This window comes from Bufo bufo, chromosome 2, assembly GCF_905171765.1.
Source record: "Bufo bufo chromosome 2, aBufBuf1.1, whole genome shotgun sequence".
Classification (NCBI taxonomy): domain Eukaryota; kingdom Metazoa; phylum Chordata; class Amphibia; order Anura; family Bufonidae; genus Bufo; species Bufo bufo.
Window position 1 is genome coordinate 676886400 of NC_053390.1, and position 23837 is coordinate 676910236.

The 23837-nt window shown below is 42.2% G+C and overlaps 1 protein-coding gene across 1 annotated transcript in view; it reads left to right on the forward strand.

Moving 5' to 3' along the window:
• TLL1 (tolloid like 1) overlaps window positions 1-23837 on the forward strand; it is a 159572-nt gene that overhangs the window by 83591 nt on the left and 52144 nt on the right. The window contains exons 3-5 of the mRNA XM_040418638.1: window positions 5293-5403; window positions 21745-21825; window positions 21965-22117. Coding sequence (XP_040274572.1) covers window positions 5293-5403; window positions 21745-21825; window positions 21965-22117 — 345 coding nt within the window. The remainder of the gene's footprint in view (window positions 1-5292; window positions 5404-21744; window positions 21826-21964; window positions 22118-23837) is intronic.

The following is a 23837-nucleotide window of genomic DNA, read 5'->3' on the forward strand; positions in this document are numbered from 1 at the left end:
TCCACTGAGAATGCATCAGGGCTGGACGGCTGCGTTCAGGACCGCTCGTGAGCCCCTTCAAACGGAGCGCACGAGCGGACACCTGAACGCAGGTGTGAAAGTAGCCTAATAAATTCTCTAATAAAATATGTCAAACAAAAAGCAAGCAGCCACTGCCCCCAGGCGGAGCCTCACAGCGGTCTGTATGCCTAAATACTCCTCCTGCTGCCTTACCGGAGGGTAAAAATGGGATATTGTACTTATGCAGTGAACAAACTGCAGCTATAAAGTATCCTTTGGGGACATAGTGAAATAGACAGGGCAGTCAGAGCAATCATGGTGTTAATCAACTGATCGCATACCCTAGTAAGCAAAATACACTGCACTAGTTGACTAGGCTGATTATGATGCCTCCCTTAAGCCAGGGAGATGATCAAAAAGCAACACTGTGTGTTTATAACATGGTAGAGATGACTTAACGAAGTATGATACCTCCCTTACAAGGTGACACTATATATACAGTCAGGGCCATAAATATTGGGACATCAACACAATTCTAATATTTTTGGCTCTATACACCACCACAATGGATTTGAAATGCAACTAACAAGATGTGCTTTAACTGCAGACTGTCGGCTTTAATTTGAGGGTATTTACATCCAAATCAGGTGAACGGTGTAGGAATTACAACAGTTTGCATATGTGCCTCCCACTTGTTAATGGACTAAAAGTAATGGGACATAATAATAATCATAAATCAAACTTTCACTTTTTAATACTTGGTTGCAAATCCTTTGCAGTCAATTGCAGCCTGAAGTCTGGAACGCATAGACATCACCAGGCGCTGGGTTTCCTCCCTGGTGATGCTCTGCCAGGCCTCTAATGCAACTGTCTTCAGTTCCTGCTTGTTCTTGGGGCATTTTCCCTTCAGTTTTGTCTTCAGCAGGTGAAATGCATGCTCAATCGGATTCAGGTCAGGTGATTGACTTGGCCATTGCATAACATTCCACTTCTTTCCCTTTAAACTCTTGCAGTGTGCTTTGGGTCATTGTCCATCAGAACTGTGAAGCTCCGTCCAGTGTGTTCTAAAGCATTTGGCTGAATATGAGCAGATAATATTGCCTGAAACACTTCAGAATTCATCCTGCTGCTTTTGTCAGCAGTCACATCATCAATAAATAAAAGAGAACCAGTTCCATTGGCAGCCATACATGCCCACGCCATGACACTACCAGCACCATGCTTCACTGATGAGGTGGTATGCTTAGGATCATGAGCAGTTCCTTTCCTTCTCCATACTCTTCTCTTCCCATCACTCTGGTACAAGTTGATGTTGGTCTCATCTGTCCATAGGATGTTCCAGAACTGTGAAAGCTTTTATTCAGATGTAGTTTGGCAAGCTCTAATCTGGCCTTCCTGTTTTTGAGGATCACCAATGGTTTACATCTTGTGGTGAACCCTCTGTATTCACTCTGGTGAAGTCTTCTCTTGATTGTTGACTTTGACACACATACACCTACTTCCTGGAGAGTGTTCTTGATCTGGCCAACTGTTGTGAAGGGTGTTTTCTTCACCAGGGAAATAATGTCATCCACCACAGTAGTTTTCCGTGGTCTTTTTAAGAATGTTCCAAACAGGTGTTTTGGCCACGCCTAATGTTTTTGCTATCTCTCTGATGGGTTTGTTTGTTTTTTTCAGCCTAATGATGGCTTGCTTCACTGATGGTGACAGCTCTTTGGATCTCATCTTGAGAGTTGACAGCAACAGATTCCAAATGCAAATAGCACACTTGATATGAACTCTGGACCTTTTATCTGCTCATTGTAATTGGGATAATGAGGGAATAACACACACCTGGCCATGGAACAGTTGAGAAGCCAATTGTCCCATTACTTTTGGTTCCTATAACAAGTGGGAGGCACATATTCCTACACCGTTCACCTGATTTGGATGTAAATACCCTCAAATTAAAGCTGACAGTCTGCAGTTAAAGCACATCTTGTTCGTTTCATTTCAAATCATTTGTGGTGGTGTATAGAGCCAAACATTTTACAACTGTCGATGTCCCAATATTTATGGACCTGACTTTATATCAAGCATGGTAAAGTGTACACCCGTTCAAAAAACATGAACCCAATGCAAAAAGAATGAATTAAAGATATCACAAAATGTATCATTGCATACATATGCGGCGTGGTTTGATTCCCAACCAACCACTAAGGGAGGTACATTAGAGATGGGTATACACCTTCGCATTTCTAATATAGGGAGGTACATTGGAGATAGAGAGATATATATTATACCCCTTCCCTACCTTAAGGAGCGCACTCTGGCGGCTGTCATAGTGCCGGTGGCTACGCTGAGCTGCACGCACGATATCGGAAGCGTGCAGCTCTTATCCTATTTAAGAAAATAATAAAACTAGGCGCGCCGACTCCTGATGAATAAATTAATTTGTACAGTAAAAAAGATACCACTTAAAACCAAACCAGAGTTCGGGGAAAAAATTTTTACGGTACAAATTAATTTATGAAGTTATTATGCGAAGTCTCACGAGACGTCACAAGGCAATAACTTCGGCCCATCGGAGCCAATACATTCTAATACTGTACGGAGATCCTGCTTCGTACAGTATTAAAAGTTTTATGCTAATCTGCTTCAAATGTTTCATCCGAAGTCTATTCGCTCATCCCTAGTCCTCATATTAGTGGGAACTATACAAACTTAAATCGCCAACCTACACCCAATGGGAATAAGGTGTGTTTAAGGGTTTGGTAAATGTGTGTGGTTCCCCTACTGTTTGATATGAAAGAGGCAGATAGCCATTTGAAACTGACATTTTAATCAGTGATTTAAATAGTTTTATTTTTTTTTTTTTTCTTTTTTCATTTTGAGCTCTATCCCTAACGTAGTTAAGTCTTCAGTCTGATAGATGCAAACCTTTAATGGTACCTATTAGGGATCGACCGATTATCGGTTTGGCCGATATTGAGGATTTTGAACGTTATCGGTATCGGCATCTATTTTGCCGATATACCGATAACGTATGGGGAACACTGAACGCGCTGCTCTCAGCGCTCTGTGTTCCCTCCGCAGCACAGGGGAGAAGGAAGCAGTGTCTCCTCCCCCTGTGCTGCTGCTGCCGCTGCCGCCAATGAGGGGATAGAACATAGGAGGGCAGGGGCTGTGGCCGCTGCGCCACCAATGAAGATAAGCCTCTCATTCATTCATATACAGGAGGCGGGAGCTGGCTGCAGAATCACATAGCCGGCTCCCGACCTCTATGAGCAATAGCTGCGGTCCGCGGTAGTTAACTCCTCAGGTGCCGCGGATCGCAGCTACCGCTGATAGAGGTCGGGAGCCGGCTATGTGATTCTGCAGCCAGCTCCCGCCTCCTGTATATGAATGATCGAGAGACTTATCTTCATTGGTGGCGCAGTGCGCCCCCCCAAGTCCCCCAGTATTAATCATTGGTGGCGCAGTGCGCCCCCCACCCCCATCCCAATCCCGGCCAATAGTAAAAACATTGGTGGCGCAGTGCGCCCACCCACCCACCCACCCACCCAGTATTAATCATTGGTGGCAGTGGCCACAGGATCCCCTCAGCTGTGTAAGCCTGGGGCTCCGATCGGTTACCATGGCAGCCAGGACGCTATTGAAGCCCTGGCTGCCATGTTCAGCTCCATGCTGCTGTGTGCACTATGCACACAGCAGCAGGGACAGTGTGAGATCCTATTCACCCTGATAGAGATCTATCAGGGTGAATAGGACAAAGGTTCTAGTCCCTAAGGGGGTTAAAAGTTAGTAAAAAAAAAACACAAAAATATTAAGTATAAATGAAAAAGATTTATAAAAAAAAATACACATTAACAATAAACAAAAAAAATACACATTAACAATAAACATTAATTTTCAGCAGATTTGTGTAGGAATTTTTTTTTTTCTCAAAAATGAAAATTCCCAGAATATCGGTATAAATTATCGGCTATCGGCCTGAAAGTTCACAAATTATCGGTATCGGCCCTAAAAAATCAATATCGGTCGATCCCTAGTACCTATTCAGTTCACACTTGCTAATCTGTCAATCTAATTCTTCCTTCAATTATATCACCTTTGTATAGATAAGACAGGATCCACCATTAACAATAGGTGATATTACAGCTTATCAGCTCCCTCCTGACCTCTGCACAGGTCCCAGAGCATGCTTAGAAAACTTTCCCATAGAAGTCATTGAGGTCCCCTCCTAGGGCTGGCATGCTACGGTTTTATCTGAAGATTTGCCTGAATGCCGGATCTGGCATTTTTTTTCCCATAGGAATGTATTAGTGCCGGATCTGGCATTTTTTTTTTACCCATAGGAATGTATTAGTGCTGGATCTGGCATTCAAAATACCGGAAGGTAAAAAAAATAAATGCCGGATCCGTTTTGCCGGATGACACCAGAAAGACTGATCCGGCATTTCAATGCATTTTTTTGACCAGGCATTTTTAAGACTGATGAGTCTTACAAATGCTATCAGTTGGTATACGTTTTGCCAGATCAGTCAGGCAGTTCCGGCGTCGGAACTGCTTGCCGGATCACTCTGCCGCAAGTGTGAAAGTAGCCTAAACAAGAGTTGTACCTTTTTATATCTATGAATGGGGGGAAATGTATCGCAATGTATCAACTAGATTCAAGCTCCTTTTTAGAGGTCCATTTTAAAATAAAATAAATCTGGTTGCTACTTGCCAGGTTTTTATTATTTATTATTTAATAATAATAATAATAATAATAATAATTCTGCACCCATGACCTGGTGCCTGTGGTCACCCAAAGACTTTCCCCTGCCACCAGTCTTTTAAAGGGAGTATGGTAGCTTGGGGGGCGCAGATAAATAGTTTGCATTGAGGTCATGAACCTCAATGTACACATCTGTTGAAGTGTTCCTGTGGTGTCCCTCCATTAACTACTGTATATGGTAAAATTGTGTAATTTTCTTTCTTAGGTTTCTAAATGTCGGTAGACTGTAAATACATGAATACATTTGCAAGTAGAGTTGCAAGTGAAGTGTTTTGCAATTTTACACGCTCACACATTCATCTGAAGAGATAAACATATTCTTTCTGAACTTTTAATTAGTTTTTCGACCATGGGAACATTGTCTAAGAATCCCAAGAATGTCTGTCATAGTTACGAAGGGGTATGTCTGTACATTTGATATGACCATGGCAGTTTATGGTGATCTGTCTTAAGTACTAAACTCAATAGCTTCTCTTACCACATTGGAATGTTGTTCTATGATTACTGACATTATATTTTTTTATTTTTTTTAGAAGTCTTTTGGGGAGACATTGCCTTAGATGAAGAAGATTTAAAAAACTTTAAAATAGACCGAACAATTGACCTCACACAGCATGTAAATGAACACTTGGGACATACCACAGGTAAGAAACCTTTAAAGGCTGTTTCACACGAGCAGATGCCGTGTGTCATCTGCTGCGTGAAAGACAGCCAAGCCCCGCACTGGACAGCAGAGACACAGAGCATTAACATGACTGATAATGCTCCATGCCTCTGTGACCTTTTTACTACAAAATCACGGTGACAACTTTATCTCACACTGATTTTGTAGTAAAAAGATCAAAGGCACGGAGCATTATCAATCATGTTAATGCTATGTGTCTCTGCTGTCCAGAGCGCGGCTTGGCTCTTTCACGCATAGGATGACACGCACGGCATCCGTTCGTGTGAAACAGCCCTAAGGATTTTGATGTTGTAAGAGTTATTTAACAGACCTGCTTCTTTGTAGAAGGCCCGTTATACTGAAGTGCATTTTTGCTACTTGCCAGATGATTGGTTAAAGGGGTTCTCTGGGAATTAAGAAAATGAAAATACTTACTTTATTATAAATATATTCTCAAATACCTTTTCATTAGTTATAATGGCTCTTTTTGTCTAGGGGGCAATCATTAGGGAAATAAAATAGCCGCCATCCTATTAGTACACACACAACCTGTCCTAATTGCACAGCAGGACAAGTTACTTCATAACACTGAGGTAAAGAGCTGCCTCATCCTCCTCTCTGCTCTACTTGTCAGGGATTATGGTCCGGAATACAGTTTAATATGATCTTCAGCTGAATCTCTGTAGGAATGGAGTTCATGAGATGTGGTTAATGAGCAGCAGAACTTGTATGCAGTCTCCATTACCACAGTCTGTCCTGTCTGTCCTCTCTGTACTTCATGTCTCATGAACTCCATTCCCACAGAGATTCAGCTGGAGATCTTATCAGCTGTATTCAGGACCATAATCCCTGACAAGCTGAGCAGAGAGGAGAATGAGGCAGCTCTTTACCTCAGTGTTCTGCAGTGACCTGTCCTCCTGTGTGGTTAGGACAGGTTTTGTATGTACTAATGGCGGCCGTTTTATTTCTTCCTATGAGAAATTGGGAGACATTATAACTAATGAAAGGTATTTGGGAATAGATTTATAATAAAGTAATATTTAAGTATTTAAATTTTCTTAATTCCAGGAAAACCTCTTTAAATTCATTATAAATTTGAGGGTTTTCAAGAGTTAATATACCTTGCACTTTGAATTTCATTGGTATCTGAAGAGCGGCTGATTAGGTTCAGTGCTAAGTACCACTTGAGTATGGAGTAAAAGTCTTAAATATGTATGCATTTGCTAAATTAAAGTTTTTTTGTTAAAAAAAGATCTGTCTCACGGCCCTCCTCTGACTGGAAGTGTCTCAGTTAAGTGTGACCCTTTTGTGACTGCTTTCATCTGGTTCACTTCAATCCTGCCATACAGTCTAGTTTAATTGTTATGGATTCTATCTACTTTTATTGTACATGCACACCCTTTTTAGTACTCCTTAAATTGTTCTTGCACTGTTAACTTAAATGTTCATCTGGGGTTTCCAATACAACAGTTTGACAAACAGTAAATTTGGCTCTCTTTTAACCACTTCCCGCCACGCTAACGCCGAAAGGCGTCATTTCTGCGGCGCTCCCAGGTCACACTAACGCCAATAGGCGTCATCTCGCGTGAGCCGAGATTTCCTGTGAACGCGCGCACACAGGCGCGCGCGCTCACAGGAACGGAAGGTAAGAGAGTTGATCTCCAGCCTGCCAGCGGCGATCGTTCGCTGGCAGGCTGGAGATGTGTTTTTTTTAACCCCTAACAGGTATATTAGACGCTGTTTTGATAACAGCGTCTAATATACCTGCTACCTGGTCCTCTGGTGGTCCCCTTTGTTTGGATCGACCACCAGAGGACACAGGTAGCTCAGTAAAGTAGCACCAAGCACCACTACACTACACTACCCCCCCCCCCCCCGTCACTTATTAACCCCTTATTAGCCCCTGATCACCCCATATAGACTCCCTGATTACCCCCCTGTCATTGATTACCCCCCTGTCATTGATTACCCCCCTGTAAAGCTCCATTCAGACGTCCGCATGATTTTTACGGATCCACTGATAGATGGATCGGATCCGCAAAACGCATCCGGACGTCTGAATGAAGCCTTACAGGGGCGTGATCAATGACTGTGGTGATCACCCCATATAGACTCCCTGATCACCCCCCTGTCATTGATTACACCCCTGTCATTGATCACCCCCCTGTAAAGCTCCATTCAGACGTCCGCATGATTTTTACGGATGCACTGATAGATGGATCCGATCCGCAAAACGCATCCGGACGTCTGAATGAAGCCTTACAGGGGCATGATCAATGACTGTGGTGATCACCCCATATAGACTCCCTGATCACCCCCCTGTAAAGCTCCATTCAGATGTCCGCATGATTTTTACGGATGCACTGATAGATGGATCCGATCCGCAAAACGCATCCGGACGTCTGAATGAAGCCTTACAGGGGCATGATCAATGACTGTGGTGATCACCCCATATAGACTCCCTGATCACCCCCCTGTAAAGCTCCATTCAGATGTCCGCATGATTTTTACGGATGCACTGATAGATGGATCGGATCCGCAAAACGCATCCGGACGTCTGAATGAAGCCTTACAGGGGCATGATCAATGACTGTGGTGATTACCCCCCTGTAAAGCTCCATTCAGATGTCCGCATGATTTTTACGGATGCACTGATAGATGGATCGGATCCGCAAAACGCATCCGGACGTCTGAATGAAGCCTTACAGGGGCGTGATCAATGACTGTGGTGATCACCCCATATAGACTCCCTGATCACCCCCCCTGTCATTGATTACCCCCCTGTCATTGATTACCCCCCTGTAAAGCTCCATTCAGACGTCCGCATGATTTTTACGGATGCACTGATAGATGGATCGGATCCGCAAAACGCATCCGGACGTCTGAATGAAGCCTTACAGGGGCGTGATCAATGACTGTGGTGATCACCCCATATAGACTCCCTGATCACCCCCCTGTAAAGCTCCATTCAGATGTCCGCATGATTTTTACGGATGCACTGATAGATGGATCCGATCCGCAAAACGCATCCGGACGTCTGAATGAAGCCTTACAGGGGCATGATCAATGACTGTGGTGATCACCCCATATAGACTCCCTGATCACCCCCCTGTAAAGCTCCATTCAGATGTCCGCATGATTTTTACGGATGCACTGATAGATGGATCGGATCCGCAAAACGCATCCGGACGTCTGAATGAAGCCTTACAGGGGCATGATCAATGACTGTGGTGATTACCCCCCTGTAAAGCTCCATTCAGATGTCCGCATGATTTTTACGGATGCACTGATAGATGGATCGGATCCGCAAAACGCATCCGGACGTCTGAATGAAGCCTTACAGGGGCGTGATCAATGACTGTGGTGATCACCCCATATAGACTCCCTGATCACCCCCCCTGTCATTGATTACCCCCCTGTCATTGATTACCCCCCTGTAAAGCTCCATTCAGACGTCCGCATGATTTTTACGGATGCACTGATAGATGGATCGGATCCGCAAAACGCATCCGGACGTCTGAATGAAGCCTTACAGGGGCGTGATCAATGACTGTGGTGATCACCCCATATAGACTCCCTGATCACCCCCCTGTCATTGATCACCCCCCCTGTCATTGATCACCCCCCTGTCATTGATCACCCCCCTGTCATTGATCACCCCCCTGTCATTGATCACCCCCCTGTAAGGCTCCATTCAGACATTTTTTTGGCCCAAGTTAGCGGAATTATTATTATTTTTTTCTTACAAAGTCTCATATTCCACTAACTTGTGTCAAAAAATAAAATCTCACATGAACTCACCATACCCCTCACGGAAACCAAATGCGTAAAATTTTTTAGACATTTATATTCCAGACTTCTTCTCACGCTTTAGGGCCCCTAGAATGCCAGGGCAGTATAAATACCCCACATGTGACCCCATTTCGGAAAGAAGACACCCCCAGGTATTCCGTGAGGGGCATATTGAGTCCATGAAAGATTGAAATTTTTGTCCCAAGTTAGCGGAACGGGAGACTTTGTGAGAAAAAAATTAAAAATATCAATTTCCGCTAACTTGGGACAAAAAAAAAAAATTTCTATGAACTCGCCATGCCCCTCATTGAATACCTTGGGGTGTCTTCTTTCCAAAATGGGGTCACATGTGGGGTATTTATACTGCCCTGGCATTCTAGGGGCCCCAAAGCGTGAGAAGAAGTCTGGTATCCAAATGTCTAAAAATGCCCTCCTAAAAGGAATTTGGGCACCTTTGCGCATCTAGGCTGCAAAAAAGTGTCACACATCTGGTATCGCCGTACTCAGGAGAAGTTGGGGAATGTGTTTTGGGGTGTCATTTTACATATACCCATGCTGGGTGAGAGAAATATCTTGGTCAAATGCCAACTTTGTATAAAAAAATGGGAAAAGTTGTCTTTTGCCAAGATATTTCTCTCACCCAGCATGGGTATATGTAAAATGACACCCCAAAACACATTCCCCAACTTCTCCTGAATACGGCGATACCACATGTGTGACACTTTTTTGCAGCCTAGGTGGGCAAAGGGGCCCACATTCCAAAGAGCACCTTTAGGATTTCACAGGTCATTTACCTACTTACCACACATTAGTGCCCCTGGAAAATGCCAGGGCAGTATAACTACCCAACAAGTGACCCCATTTTGGAAAGAAGACACCCCAAGGTATTCCGTGAGGGGCATGGCGAGTTCCTAGAATTTTTTATTTTTTGTCACAAGTTAGTGGAAAATGATGATTTTTTTTTTTTTTTTTTTTTTCATACAAAGTCTCATATTCCACTAACTTGTGACAAAAAATAAAAACTTCCATGAACTCACTATGCCCATCAGCGAATACCTTGGGGTCTCTTCTTTCCAAAATGGGGTCACTTGTGGGGTAGTTATACTGCCCTGGCATTCTAGGGGCCCAAATGTGTGGTAAGGAGTTTGAAATCAAATTCTGTAAAAAATGACCTGTGAAATCCGAAAGGTGCTCTTTGGAATATGGGCCCCTTTGCCCACCTAGGCTGCAAAAACGTGTCACACATCTGGTATCCCCGTACTCAGGAGAAGGTGGGGAATGTGTTTTGGGGTGTCATTTTACATATACCCATGCTGGGTGAGAGAAATATCTTGGCAAAAGACAACTTTTCCCATTTTTTTTATACAAAGTTGGCATTTGACCAAGATATTTATCTCACCCAGCATGGGTATATGTAAAAAGACACCCCAAAACACATTCCTCAACTTCTCCTGAATACAGAGATACCAGATGTGTGACACGTTTTTGCAGCCTAGGTGGGCAAAGGGGCCCATATTCCAAAGAGCACCTTTCGGATTTCACTGGTCATTTTTTGCAGAATTTGATTTCAAACTCCTTACCACACATTCGGGCCCCTAGAATGCCAGGGCAGTATAACTACCCCACAAGTGACCCCATTTTGGAAAGAAGAGACCCCAAGGTATTCGCTGATGGGCATAGTGAGTTCATGGAAGTTTTTATTTTTTGTCACAAGTTAGTGGAATATGAGACTTTGTATGAAAAAAAAAAAAAAAAAAAAAATCATCATTTTCCACTAACTTGTGACAAAAAATAAAAAATTCTAGGAACTTGCCATGCCCCTCACGGAATACCTTGGGGTGTCTTCTTTCCAAAATGGGGTCACTTGTGGGGTAGTTATACTGCCCTGGCATTCTAGGGGCCCGAATGTGTGGTAAGGAGTTTGAAATCAAATTCTGTAACAAATGACCTGTGAAATCCGAAAGGTGCTCTTTGGAATATGGGCCCCTTTGCCCACCTAGGCTGCAAAAAAGTGTCACACATCTGGTATTGCCGTACTCAGGAGAAGGTGGGGAATGTGTTTTGGGGTGTCATTTTACATATACCCATGCTGGGTGAGAGAAATATCTTGGCAAAAGACAACTTTTCCCATTTTTTTATACAAAGTTGGCATTTGACCAAGATATTTATCCCACCCAGCATGGGTATATGTAAAAAGACACCCCAAAACACATTCCTCAACTTCTCCTGAATACAGAGATACCAGATGTGTGACACTTTTTTGCAGCCTAGGTGGGCAAAGGGGCCCATATTCCAAAGAGCACCTTTCGGATTTCACAGGTCATTTTTTACAGAATTTGATTTCAAACTCCTTACCACACATTTGGGCCCCTAGAATGCCAGGGCAGTATAACTACCCCACAAGTGACCCCATTTTGGAAAGAAGAGACCCCAAGGTATTTCGTGATGGGCATAGTGAGTTCATAGAAGTTTTTATTTTTTGTCACAAGTTAGTGGAATATGAGACTTTGTAAGAAAAAAAAAAAAAAAAAAAAAAATCATCATTTTCCGCTAACTTGTGACAAAAAATAAAAAGTTCTATGAACTCACTATGCCCATCAGCGAATACCTTAGGGTGTGTACTTTCCGAAATGGGGTCATTTGTGGGGTGTTTGTACTGTCTGGCCATTGTAGAACCTCAGGAAACATGACAGGTGCTCAGAAAGTCAGAGCTGCTTCAAAAAGCGGAAATTCACATTTTTGTACCATAGTTTGTAAACGCTATAACTTTTACCCAAACCATTTTTTTTTTTTACCCAAACATTTTTTTTTTATCAAAGACATGTAGAACTATAAATTTAGAGCAAAATTTCTATATGGATCTCGTTTTTTTTGCAAAATTTTACAACTGAAAGTGAAAAATGTCATTTTTTTGCAAAAAAATCGTTAAATTTCGATTAATAACAAAAAAAGTAAAAATGTCAGCAGCAATGAAATACCACCAAATGAAAGCTCTATTAGTGAGAAGAAAAGGAGGTAAAATTCATTTGGGTGGTAAGTTGCATGACCGAGCAATAAACGGTGAAAGTAGTGTAGTGCCGATTTGTAAAAAAGGGCCTGGTCTTTAGGGGGGTATAAACCTGTGGTCCTTAAGTGGTTAAAAAAAAAAATGTCAAAGCAAAAATTAACTTTATTATAGAAACCAATCAAAGTTTGACTTCTTAAACTTCTATGGTTGAGTGAAAGCTGCACTTTGGCTATAACCAACAAGGTCAGTCTTTACAGTTTACGTACATCAGCATTGTTTTATGTATAAATGGCAATCATGAACATATAGGGCATTTGCATAGTAATTCTAGTCCTTCTGAAATGTGGACATAAGGAAGTGTCCATACACATTAGAAAAAAAGCTTGGTTGAACAACTGAATAAGTGATCATTTATCAGATGCAGACTTAGACATTTTTAGTTTGCATGTGTATGGACAGTCTGAACGACTAATAACCAATACAGTGACCCTGAGCGAAGGACTAAAGATCTTTCTGGGAACATTGTTTGAATAAAAGATCTTTCATCCACAAATGTCCTTTCTCAGAAAGGATTTCAGATGATGGTCGGTCATTAGTCTGGTGAGCAGATTGTGTTCAGGAGTGGTCTTAAGTTCACAAAGAGCAGAGGTTGAAATCTTTGAATCTTTTTTTTCTGCCAGATTTTATCTATCCGCTCATCCCCTCCAGTTCTATAACATGTTGCCTTCAGATTGCCTTGCAGTTTATGGTGACAAGTTCTCTTTAAAGGGGTTGTCCGGGTTCAGAGCTTGACCCGGACATGCCTCCATTTTCACCCCGGCAGCCCCCCTGACTTGAGCATCGGAGCAGTTTATGCTCCGATGCTCTCCTTTGCCCTGCGCTAAATCGCGCAGGGCAAAGGCATTTTTTGGAGATCCGGTGTTATTTAAAGTAATTTCCCTATCCACATTTGTTTGCAGAGCACTTGCCATGCTCTTAACCACATTTTGATGCCATTTGCAGCCCTCTAGCCCTTTCCATGACATTTTTACAGCCATTTTAGTGTTCAAAAGTTCGGGTCCCCATTGACTTCAATGGGGTTAGGGTTTGGGGTCAAGTTCGGGTCCCGAACTCTAACTTTTTTTCCAAAGTTCGGCCGAACCCGTCGAACCCAAACATCCAGGTGTCCGCTCAACTCTAATCCTTAGCAATTGATAACACACTAAGGCAAAATAAAAAGTTTCAAATTATACATACAGTAGACAGTGAGCATACCTGTTCTTGCTACAGTGTACCTGGGGCAGGATTTAGGACTGCCGTAGCCAGTAAAACGGCTAGGGCAGCGCTTAAGCCCGCTCATCAGAACCGGTGACGTCACCAAACACACTGCCAGCAGTGTGTTATGATAAACAAAAGACCCCGTGCCCTGCACGATTTAGCGCAGGGCAAGGGAGTGCATCGGAGCATGAGATGCTCCGATGCTAGCCTCAGGGGGCTGCCTGGGTGAAAATAAGGGTATGTCCGGGTTCAGCTCTGAACCCGGACAACCCATTTAAATGGCTTTTCTGGTTACACAAAAAATAAATACCATTATTCAAACTTACTGCATTATATAAGTCAAATGATTAAGTTATAAGTGCATTTTGATTCCTCCAGTGTAAGGGCTCATGCACGTGGCCGTTGCCCCGCCATGGCCGTATTGTGGCCCGCATACTGCGGGTCCTCAATACACGGGCCACCGGTCGTGTGCACCCCATTTCACAGATGCGGGCCCATTCATTTTAATGGGTCCGCAAACCGGAAAGGCGGTGTGGAAGCACGGATTGGAAGCACTACAGAGTGCTTCCGTGTTTCTGGCCGTGCCTCTGCACTGAAAAAAGTAGTGCATGCACTACCTTTTTGCGATGCGGACTATCGGATGTGGATCGCATGAGGCTGCAATTTGCGGTCCGCAGCATGGCCCGGCCAGCACTCGGTCGTGTGCATGAGCCCTAATTGCGATCTGTGACCCGCATCCTGTGTGTACATCCTGGTGCAAGCCTCACGGGGACTGTCTGTAGCTTCAAGTCTCTGCCTCTCCTCCCACTCCCAGCTTGAACCTCAAAGATCCAAGACTGCTTGAAGCCCTGCTGGAAAAACCCTGCCCACATATTCAACATAATATTTTCTTATGTACATTATAGAAGTGATGTCTGTAAATGCCATGTATGATATTGAATCTGAATTGGTGGCCTGGCATTGGAACTTCATACAAAACACAATTTTATTTTCTATGATCAGTCTTAAAATCAATCAAAACAAAAGTTATAGTCTGTCATTTTATCCAAACATTTTTCTGCTTTTTTTTTTTTTTTTTTTTTTTTTAGAATATTTAATGTTTGCCACATTTTCCAACTAAATTTCAGTGGTAATAGCTAAAAACTCTCAAGTCATTCTAGGATTTATGATGCTTTATAGTTAACAAAAATAACACATCTGAAATATTATTTTAACCTGTACGTAAAGTAAACACCTACCAGGCATACTACACACTCTCAACTATGCCAGCTATTTTGTACTGCTAGCAGACTGAGTAATGTGAGTTATGTTAGCTATCCCACATTTTTCTTCCTCCATGCCCTGGCTGGGAAGTATAGAAATGAGAAAAAAATCCAGAGTGATACATGGAGGCTATGCTTCATTTTTCCTGATATTTTGTTTTAATAGCAATTATGTCCTCATTCCCAACATACTGATCATAATTATTAGACTTCTTCATTATTTGCATATTTCTGTAATGTGGTGCTTCTCCCAGTTATGTCACTTTAGAAAAATGCATCCTTTGCTCATGAGTAATTTCACAGCAATTTTAAACTCCTTTTTCTAATCAACAGTCTTTATTTAGGAAACTCTTTCTGAGATTAAACATTGGTTCATCCTAATCTTGGTCCAACAAAGTTTTAATCAGTATGACTTAATACGCGGTATGCAGAGAAACTGAGGACAGGTCAGTGGTGAATGACACATTGGGGTCACAAAATATATTTTATGGGCCATTTCCACCTAAAAACTTAGATTCCTATATACTGTATTAACATGGGAACATACAGACATGCAATAACTGCTTGCTGATTGCCCATTGACTATATACGTCTGGGTGGATGGCACATCTCTCGACATGTACGTTTTATTACGTCCTTGCAGATATCGCAGCTGCACACTAATTGTACAGGAATGGGGTGCCGGCTGTCAGTAATGACAGGGCTTCAAATAGAGCAATCAGGGATGCTAATAAACTTTAAAAAAAAAAGCGATGTGTACTGAGATCAAGGAGTGCTGCTTCCTGCTCTGGTCCCAGTGGTCATGTGAATCCTGGGCCTGAGAATCTGCGTGAGCTTCTGGGTGGTAGCAGACCCAGATCAGCATTCTGGTGAGGTTGAAAAGCCCTGTAACAACCTTTCTGAGGCAGTATTTCTCCTGTAACTGGGGCTACTATGTCAGCCAAGTTACAGGAGTAATCAGCTTCTAGCCCCTTCCCCAGCGACCATAACACGTACATCTAATAGATATCAAAAGGACCGATATGGAATAGTGCTGTTGCCAAAAAGAAATTAGAAAATGTGAAAAACTATTATTCCCCCGGGGCCCCCCTTTATTTTATTTTTTCCCCCACATTTGGTGAACAGCCTGCCGGATCCCTACTTGCCCATATGTGCGGCCGGAAGTCCGCTCCGGCCCCATTCACTGTAATGTGAATGGCTCCGGAGCAAATGTGACTATAATGTCAATATAATGTGAATTGGGCCGGAGACTGGCAGACAAACTGCAGCATGCATTATAGTGGATGGGGCCAGAATGGATTCCGGCCGCACAAATAGGCTAGCGTTAGTACGGATCCGGCATGCGGTTTCCCTTCTGGAACAGCCTTTCAGACCCTGCTAGAGCAAGTCTGAAAGTAGCCTAGCTTTGTAATTTTATTTTGGAGAAGGCAGCACTGATGTAGATAGTTATGCATTCAAGCTACACAAGTTTATTAAAAGTCTTATGTAGTTATTTTTATGGACTTAATAAACCATTTGCAGGCTTGTGATACACCTTGAAGCTTGGCATTTATTGGCTTTTGTTTGTTCAGTTGTGCAGACAACAAAGACCTGGCTGATTAGGAGGCAGTATTAGTGTAATGTTAAAGCATGAAATAAAAAAAATGCGACGGTCCACATTGTGTCATAATGTTGTAGAGCTATGAATGTGGGGGGCCTGGAGTGATTACTGTATGTAATATGCAATCTGCAAACAGGGAAAGAGGCTATTTTCCGTCCTGATTTTCTTGAGTATACTTCCTGTTGGCAGCTTCATAGTTCTATAAGCAACATGGTGGCGCCCATAGAGGTGAAAAATTTTTGAAAATCGAAACCTATATATGTATTCAGAACACAAATAGTTGTAATTGAAATATATTCTATGAGTGATAAAGGGTCTTCTGACTGTTTTCAGTGTTTTTGGCTGCCCTTTTTCATCTGTCAGGGGTGGGGAACCTCCGGCAGCCAGCGGGATCAATTCTTGTGGCCCCTGGCCCCCTGCCAGAGCATATAGTGTTGATGCTAATGGCTGTGTGAGGCACTGCACTGGCTGTCTTCACCTTCCCTGGTCGTCTTCCAGCCCCACTGTGTCCTGACACATACAGCGTCAGGACATAGTAGGGCTGAAACGATTACTCGATTGAATCGAGTAATTCGACACAAAAAAAATCCCCTATGCAAATTTTTTGCATAGACTATTCGTTTGTCTCATGTGACCACGGAGCCAGAGTGAAGCGCTTGCTATTACTCCCCGCTCCGTGGTCACCCGCCGGTCCGCTCCACGCTGCACTTTAAGCCCTGACACATTGTCAGGTCATAGTGTACATAAGTGCGCACTATGACCTGACGCTATGTGACGTCAGGATGACAGTTAAGCACGCGGAGAAGAAGATGGAGCTTTGGAGCGGTGCCCCTACAGGAGAAGTAAGTATTTTGTTTCACTGGCGCTGGGGACATGGCGGGTAGGGGTGGGGGGGCGCAAGCTGGTGGCACGGGGGGGAGCTTCTTTTAATTAAATTTATTACAGTACTCTATTAATCGTTGGATTAATCGATAGAATACTCGATTACAAAAATATTCGATAGCTGCAGCCCTAGGACGTAGTGCACATAGATGCGCACTATGACCTGAGGCTGTGCAATGTCAGGTCACAGTGCAGCGGGAAGACTACCAGGTAGGGTAACTGTCCGGAGCTGGAGCGAAGTTTATTTTTTTGATCGTCTGATTGGATGCTGGGGGGTCTGATGGGGGCTGATTTGAGGGTCTGGAAGGTCTGATCTGAGGCTGGGTGGTCTGAGGGATCTGATCTGAGCCTGGGGGATCTGATGGGGGTCTGATCTGAGGCTGATGGAGGTGGGCAGGCAGATTTGAGGCTGATAAAAGGACAAAGGCAGGGACAGTTGCGAAGGAAGAGGCAGGGACAGTGGCAGAGTGAAACCTGATGAACCCCTCTCTGGACCCCCATAACATTCTGAACTTAAAAATTTGTCTGCTATATTTGGTCAAAATGGCTCCTGTACTATATTTAATATATAGTGCAGGTGCCATTTTGTGCTGCAAAAATACAGCGCTCTAGATTATTATTATTATTATTATTATTATTATTATTATTATTATTATTATTATTATTATTATTATTATTATTATTATTATTATTATTATTATTATTATTATTATTATTATTATTATTATTATTATTATTATTATTATTATTATTTTTTTAATTGAAGCGCAATTTCTGTAACTTACCCCTAAGTCAGTTATATGTTTGCCCAAATATAGCAGTCAAATTTTGAAGTTGAGCATTTTGTACGGCCCGCAAACTGTTACAAATATCCAAATGGCCCTCGGAGGTAAAAAGGTTCCCCACCCCTGATCTATGTGAATGCTGCTTTAAAGGGGTTGTGCCATAAAATACTTTTCACTCTGAAGTTTATTTTAATCGATAACTAGCTCCCATTCCTCCTTGGATTTTTCTTTAATTTTATTTTACCTCATTTGCAGTTTTCTCATCGCCTATGCTTGAATCCTACTTCCTGGTTTGTCATGTCTGCTGTCCCATCATGCCTTGGGGCAGTGAGGTGTCCTGACATCAGCAGGTCATGTGACACTAACCATGCCCTTGTTCTTATGAATGATGCTTTCTACGTCCATTACAAGGTTCCACAGCAGGACGTAACCTAAAGCTACTGAATAACAAAACAGATTTGCCACAAAGTGCAGTGGTAGGCTGATGGCTGATAATAAGGCAGTTTTGATAAATGCTGGAATTTGGGGAAAGTGATACAACAGCGGTAACTATTGGACAGGATACATTTATATTGGGCTACATGCACATGACCGCGGTGTTTTGCGGTCCGCAAATTGCGGCTCCGCCCAAAAAAAGATGAAATCCGTATTATTTTTTTTTTGCGGATCCATTGTAACAATGCCTAAAACAGACAAGAATAGGACATGTTCTATATTTTTTATTTTTTGTGGGGCTACGGAACGGACATACTGATGCGGGACAGCACACAGTGTGCTGTCTGCATTTCATCCGCTCACAATGCATCAGTTTGGCTGCGTTTGGTCTCCGTTCCGCACCAAAACTATGCTTTCATCGTTTTGGTGTCTGCCTGACGATGCAGAGCCAAACGGATCTGTCCTGACTTACAATGTAAGTCAATGGGGACGGATCAGTTTTCACTGACACAATATGGTGCAATTGAAAACTGATCTGTCCCCTATTGACTTTCAATGTGAGTCAGGACTTTTTTTTTTTTTTTTTTTTTTTTTAGAATAATGCAAACGGATCCGTTCTGACGGATACAGGCGTTTTCATTATCGGTGCGCATCTGTCTGTGCAGATAAAAGACGGATCCGCACCGAACGCAGGTGTGAAAGTAGCCTTATGTTCATGGCCATCTTTAGTTTCTCAGCTTGGAACATGTAGTGTTCAATAGCTTGCTCAAAGCAAATCTTACTGTAATTATGAAGACTACCAAACGGGAGAAAATCTGATGGACAATGGTAACGCCTATGCTTTTTGTAAAACCATACGTGTGTATCCTTGCATAACTTGCATTCTCTTAATACTAAGAATTCATTGGCTTTTTTTTTCTTTAGACGAGAAACATGGCTGTGAAGATGAATATTCTGTAGTCATTAGAAATTCTAGAAGACTGCACACATTTGCCCAAAATGAACAGGGTAGTGTGCTGCTATTCAATCGAATTCTGTACAAGATTGATTGACAGGCGAGGCGTGAATTCACAGAAAGCTGTTGCGGAGCAGTCATTGACGTTAAATGTTTTCAGAAAAAACAGGTCCATAAATGGGATAAAAATGTTTGAAGAATTGCATTTGCGAGGACAAGAAATTTGGGACTGCCTATAATAAAAGAAGGCAGTTTGTTCATAGAGGAGTTAGATGCTGAATTATTTTCAGACACAGATTTGATGTTGCTGAGCTCCATAGAACCTACAGCCATTTTTAGATTCCCACTGATTGATGCACTGTGTACATCTTGATATACTGGTACATGTCTGTAGGTAGATATTTGGCTTGGCGTTTTCCTTCTTGATGTACATGTCTGTAGGTAGATATTTGGCTTGGCGTTTTCCTTCTTGATATACTGGTGAATGTCTGTAGGTAGATATTTGGCTTGGCGTTTTCCTCCTTGATATACTGGTACATGTCTGTAGGTAGATATTTGGCTTGGCGTTTTCCTTCTTGATATACTGGTGAATGTCTGTAGGTAGATATTTGGCTTTGAGTTTTCCTTCCTGTGTTACTCATTACTGTATTTTTCTAGAATCTGTAGATATAACGTGATTACGGATCTCCATTATTGTCCCAATTGTCTAACATTATAGAATGTACTGTGTAGCACTGGTAAGGTGCAAATTATGAAGACACATATCTGGAAACATAGCATATCGTTGCCACAATTCCCAGGCATGGAACACTACAGCTCTTCTTTTTCTTTGTAGCCTTTGTTTTTTTTTTTTTGTTTTTTTTTGGAAGTGTTCTTGTTTATCCATATTCATTATTTCAACTTGGTTTCTTGTGACAGTATGTATCTTTTTCCTGGCGATTCTGTTGGTACACATTATTTCTTTTAATGTGGTAATTTTATGAGTATTAGCAGGTTTATATAGATATGTTATATTGCTATAGTTATATTAGATATGTCAGGTAGATGATAGATGAGGACAGGTGATGTGTTCATTGAGACTCTTCTTCGTGTCTGTGCTACAGTGCACATACATGCACAGGCACTCACACCACTATCGATGATCCAAAAAATCGTATATGGAAGACTTCGGTAAGTCTTAATGCACGCTACTGTATGTTCGGTCCGCATCCGATCCACATATTTTACGGATCAGATGCAGATCCCTTCATTTCATTGGGGCTGCAAAAGATGTGGACAGCACACAGTGCTGGACGCATCCACAGGTCCGTTCCACGGCCCCTCGAAACGAGAGAGAACATGTCCTATATTTTTCCATTTTGTGGACAAGGATAGGACATTTCTGCAGAAGTAAAAAAAATAATTATAAATTGCTGGCATGCACTTGGCCGGTATCCATGAAATACAGATCTGCGATTTGCGGACTGCAAAACTGATACGGTCATGTGCTTGAGGTCTTAATTGTACACTGTGGCCGAACCCCAAAAACTCATGCAGTTTTCACTACTGGCCATGATTGTGCTACATGAAAAATTAAAGATTGCTAGGCGTTTTTGCACACGTACCCTGTTTTGCAGACCTATAAACTTTGTTTAGTGAGTTTTAGACCATTACTCTTGGAAAAGTACCGGTTATTAGTCCGTGGTGGCTGGAATACATTATTGCAGGTTCCAGATATTTAGCATGACCCATTTTTCTATTAGGCTTGTAAAGTAAAGGATATCTGTGTTTTCCTTCATTAGCGCTTTCAGTTGTATCTGAGAAGCTCTGGGTTATTGATTAGTACGCGACACAGGAGTGCCTCTGAGATCCTGTTACAAGACACCACAACCTTATAGCTGTGCTGTTCTAGTGTGATTAAAGGATGTGGTTTTGCAGATCCATTTCAAACCCCCAAAAAAAGTTTGTACACTGCATTTTTGGGTGTCCTTTTTTTAGATGGCATAATAGCTCCTTGTTTGGAAAAATTCATTACCAGAAGATGAAAACAGTCAGCAGTATGCAATCTAGATGAAAGCAAAGCGTCTGGCTGCCAATCAATATGGTACAAAAGATGTGAAGGTCACAAGGAGCAGAGACACTTCAGATAATAATTTAATGATGTCATTGACATGACTTGTTTAGGGGGGGGGGGGAACAAGAGTTCTTGGCGTGGGATCTGGAAATTTGGATTAAAAATGACTTGAGCTAAGCGAGCTTTCCTTATAAGTCTAGTGTATAGCATTTGTAGTTAACAACAATATGGTTGAAGATCAGTAGGTGACCTCAAAAAAGCAATACTAACCTTTTTTTCTTTTGTTTTTCAAGGTGGCCTTGAAGAGCATGAACTGTCCAAAAAAAAAGGAGCACTCTATCAGCTTATAGACAGGATAAGAAGATTTGGCTCTGGTATTCCAACTATTTATATAAGCCTTTTAAAGCAGCATGATAGTATTTTTAAAGCCGCATTAATAGTGCCGTACGCACTCATTGTTCTAAGCTATTGACACACCATTATTTCTATAATGGACGTTTCCATTCACTGTAGGTTACGAGCACACAAATGCAACGGGTGAAAAAGCAGATCTGAAACCCTCAGGGAAAAGTGAGAAGAGGAGAATTCCCAGAGCTGCTACATCACGCACAGAAAGAATATGGCCTGGAGGGGTTATTCCATACGTTATTGGAGGCAACTTCACTGGTAAGATGCATTCTTCTGTTAATACTAGAGGGTTGTCATGAAAGTCAGAGGCCGCAGCATTATGGGAGAAAGTTACCCCAGAGTTCGAGCTCGGACATTCACTTTGATGTAGTAATTCAGAAATATAAATGGTCAAATCTACGACCTAACAACCTTCCACTTACCATGTTACTGGTTTTACGTAAGGCCGCAAAATGTAAACCTTACTTAAAGGGAATGTGTCATCGGAAAATAACCTATTGTTTGAATCACATTTTTATGTTAAACATACTTTTTAATTTTTTTTATTTTTTTCAGTATCCATTTAAAGAGGACCTTTCACTAGATTAAAAAAATCTAAACTAAGTATACAGACATGTAGAGCGGCGTCCAGGGATCCCCCTGCACTTACTGTTATACCTGGGCGCCGCTCCGTTCGCCCGGTATAGCCTCCGGGAATATTTACAGGGGAACCTGACGGCGTCTCCTTCTCCCGTGCTGTAGTGCTGGCCAATCGCAGCGCTCAGCTCATAGCCTTAGAGGTTTTTTTTTCTCTCAGGCTATGAGCTGAGCGCTGCGATTGGCCAGCACTACAGCCTGGGAGAAGGAGACCCCGGCAGGTTCCACTGGGTGGAGCCTAACATATGAAGATACCGGAGCCTATACCGGGAGAACGGAGCGGCGCCCAGGGATAATGGTAAGTGCAGGGAGATCCCTGGGCGCCGCTCTCCATGTCTGTATAGTTAGTTTAGATTTAATCTAGTGAAAGGTCCTCTTTAAACATTTTTATAAAACACTGCAGTTTTTACACAGGCTGCTAGGTCTAATTGGTTATGATTTCCTGTTCTGTTCAGGTAACTTTTCAGTAGCTATTATCCTTATAACCACAGGCAGAATTACAATGACCGTTAACACTTCTATATAGATAACAGAATCCACCATTCATAATAGGTGATATCCGCTCCGACCCCTGCACAGGTCAGAGCCTAGAAAACTCTCCCATATAAGTCATTGGGGTCCCCTACTGTCCCTTGTATCTATGGCCCTTGTAGGACAGGAAGTCTTTATATAGTTTAGGCCTAGTGGCCAGTGTGAAAACTGCATGATTATAAAAAAATATATATATATAATTATATATATATTTATATATATCACAAAAAATTCTTTAAAAAAATGTGACTTAAACAATAAATAATTTTCTGATGACACGTTGCCTTTTAATGTAATTTCAGTGTTTATGGAGATTGCAACTTGCCACTTACTGAAGTATGAAACTGCTGGCAGGTACCCTTTAACTAGGCTTGAGCGAATTGATCTTCGGATCATAGATCCAAAGTTGATTTGTTCAAAACGTTTGTGGTTAATGCTGTTTCGATGCAGCCTAACTTAGTCTCGCCTAAGACTTCAGTGAATTACTACTGTATTCATATCTGTGTATTTAAAAACATTTTAAAATAGGAATACAAAGTAACCTGTTAGTGACCACCCAAATTACTTTTTATGGCGGCCACTAACTGGCCTTGGGTAATATTCAACAGCGACTGCAGCATAAGTGTTTTACAGGGAGGGAGCCCCCTTTGTCAGACATTGACACCATGGGATGTCTTGGCATGGCAGCCTGAGACCTAATAAAGACATGCCTGCAGTGTGTTCCCATCAGACTGTGCCTCTGTCACAGCCTGCTGGTGACTGTCAGTATAGCACTGACAGTATAATACACTGCATAAGAAGTACAGGGTGT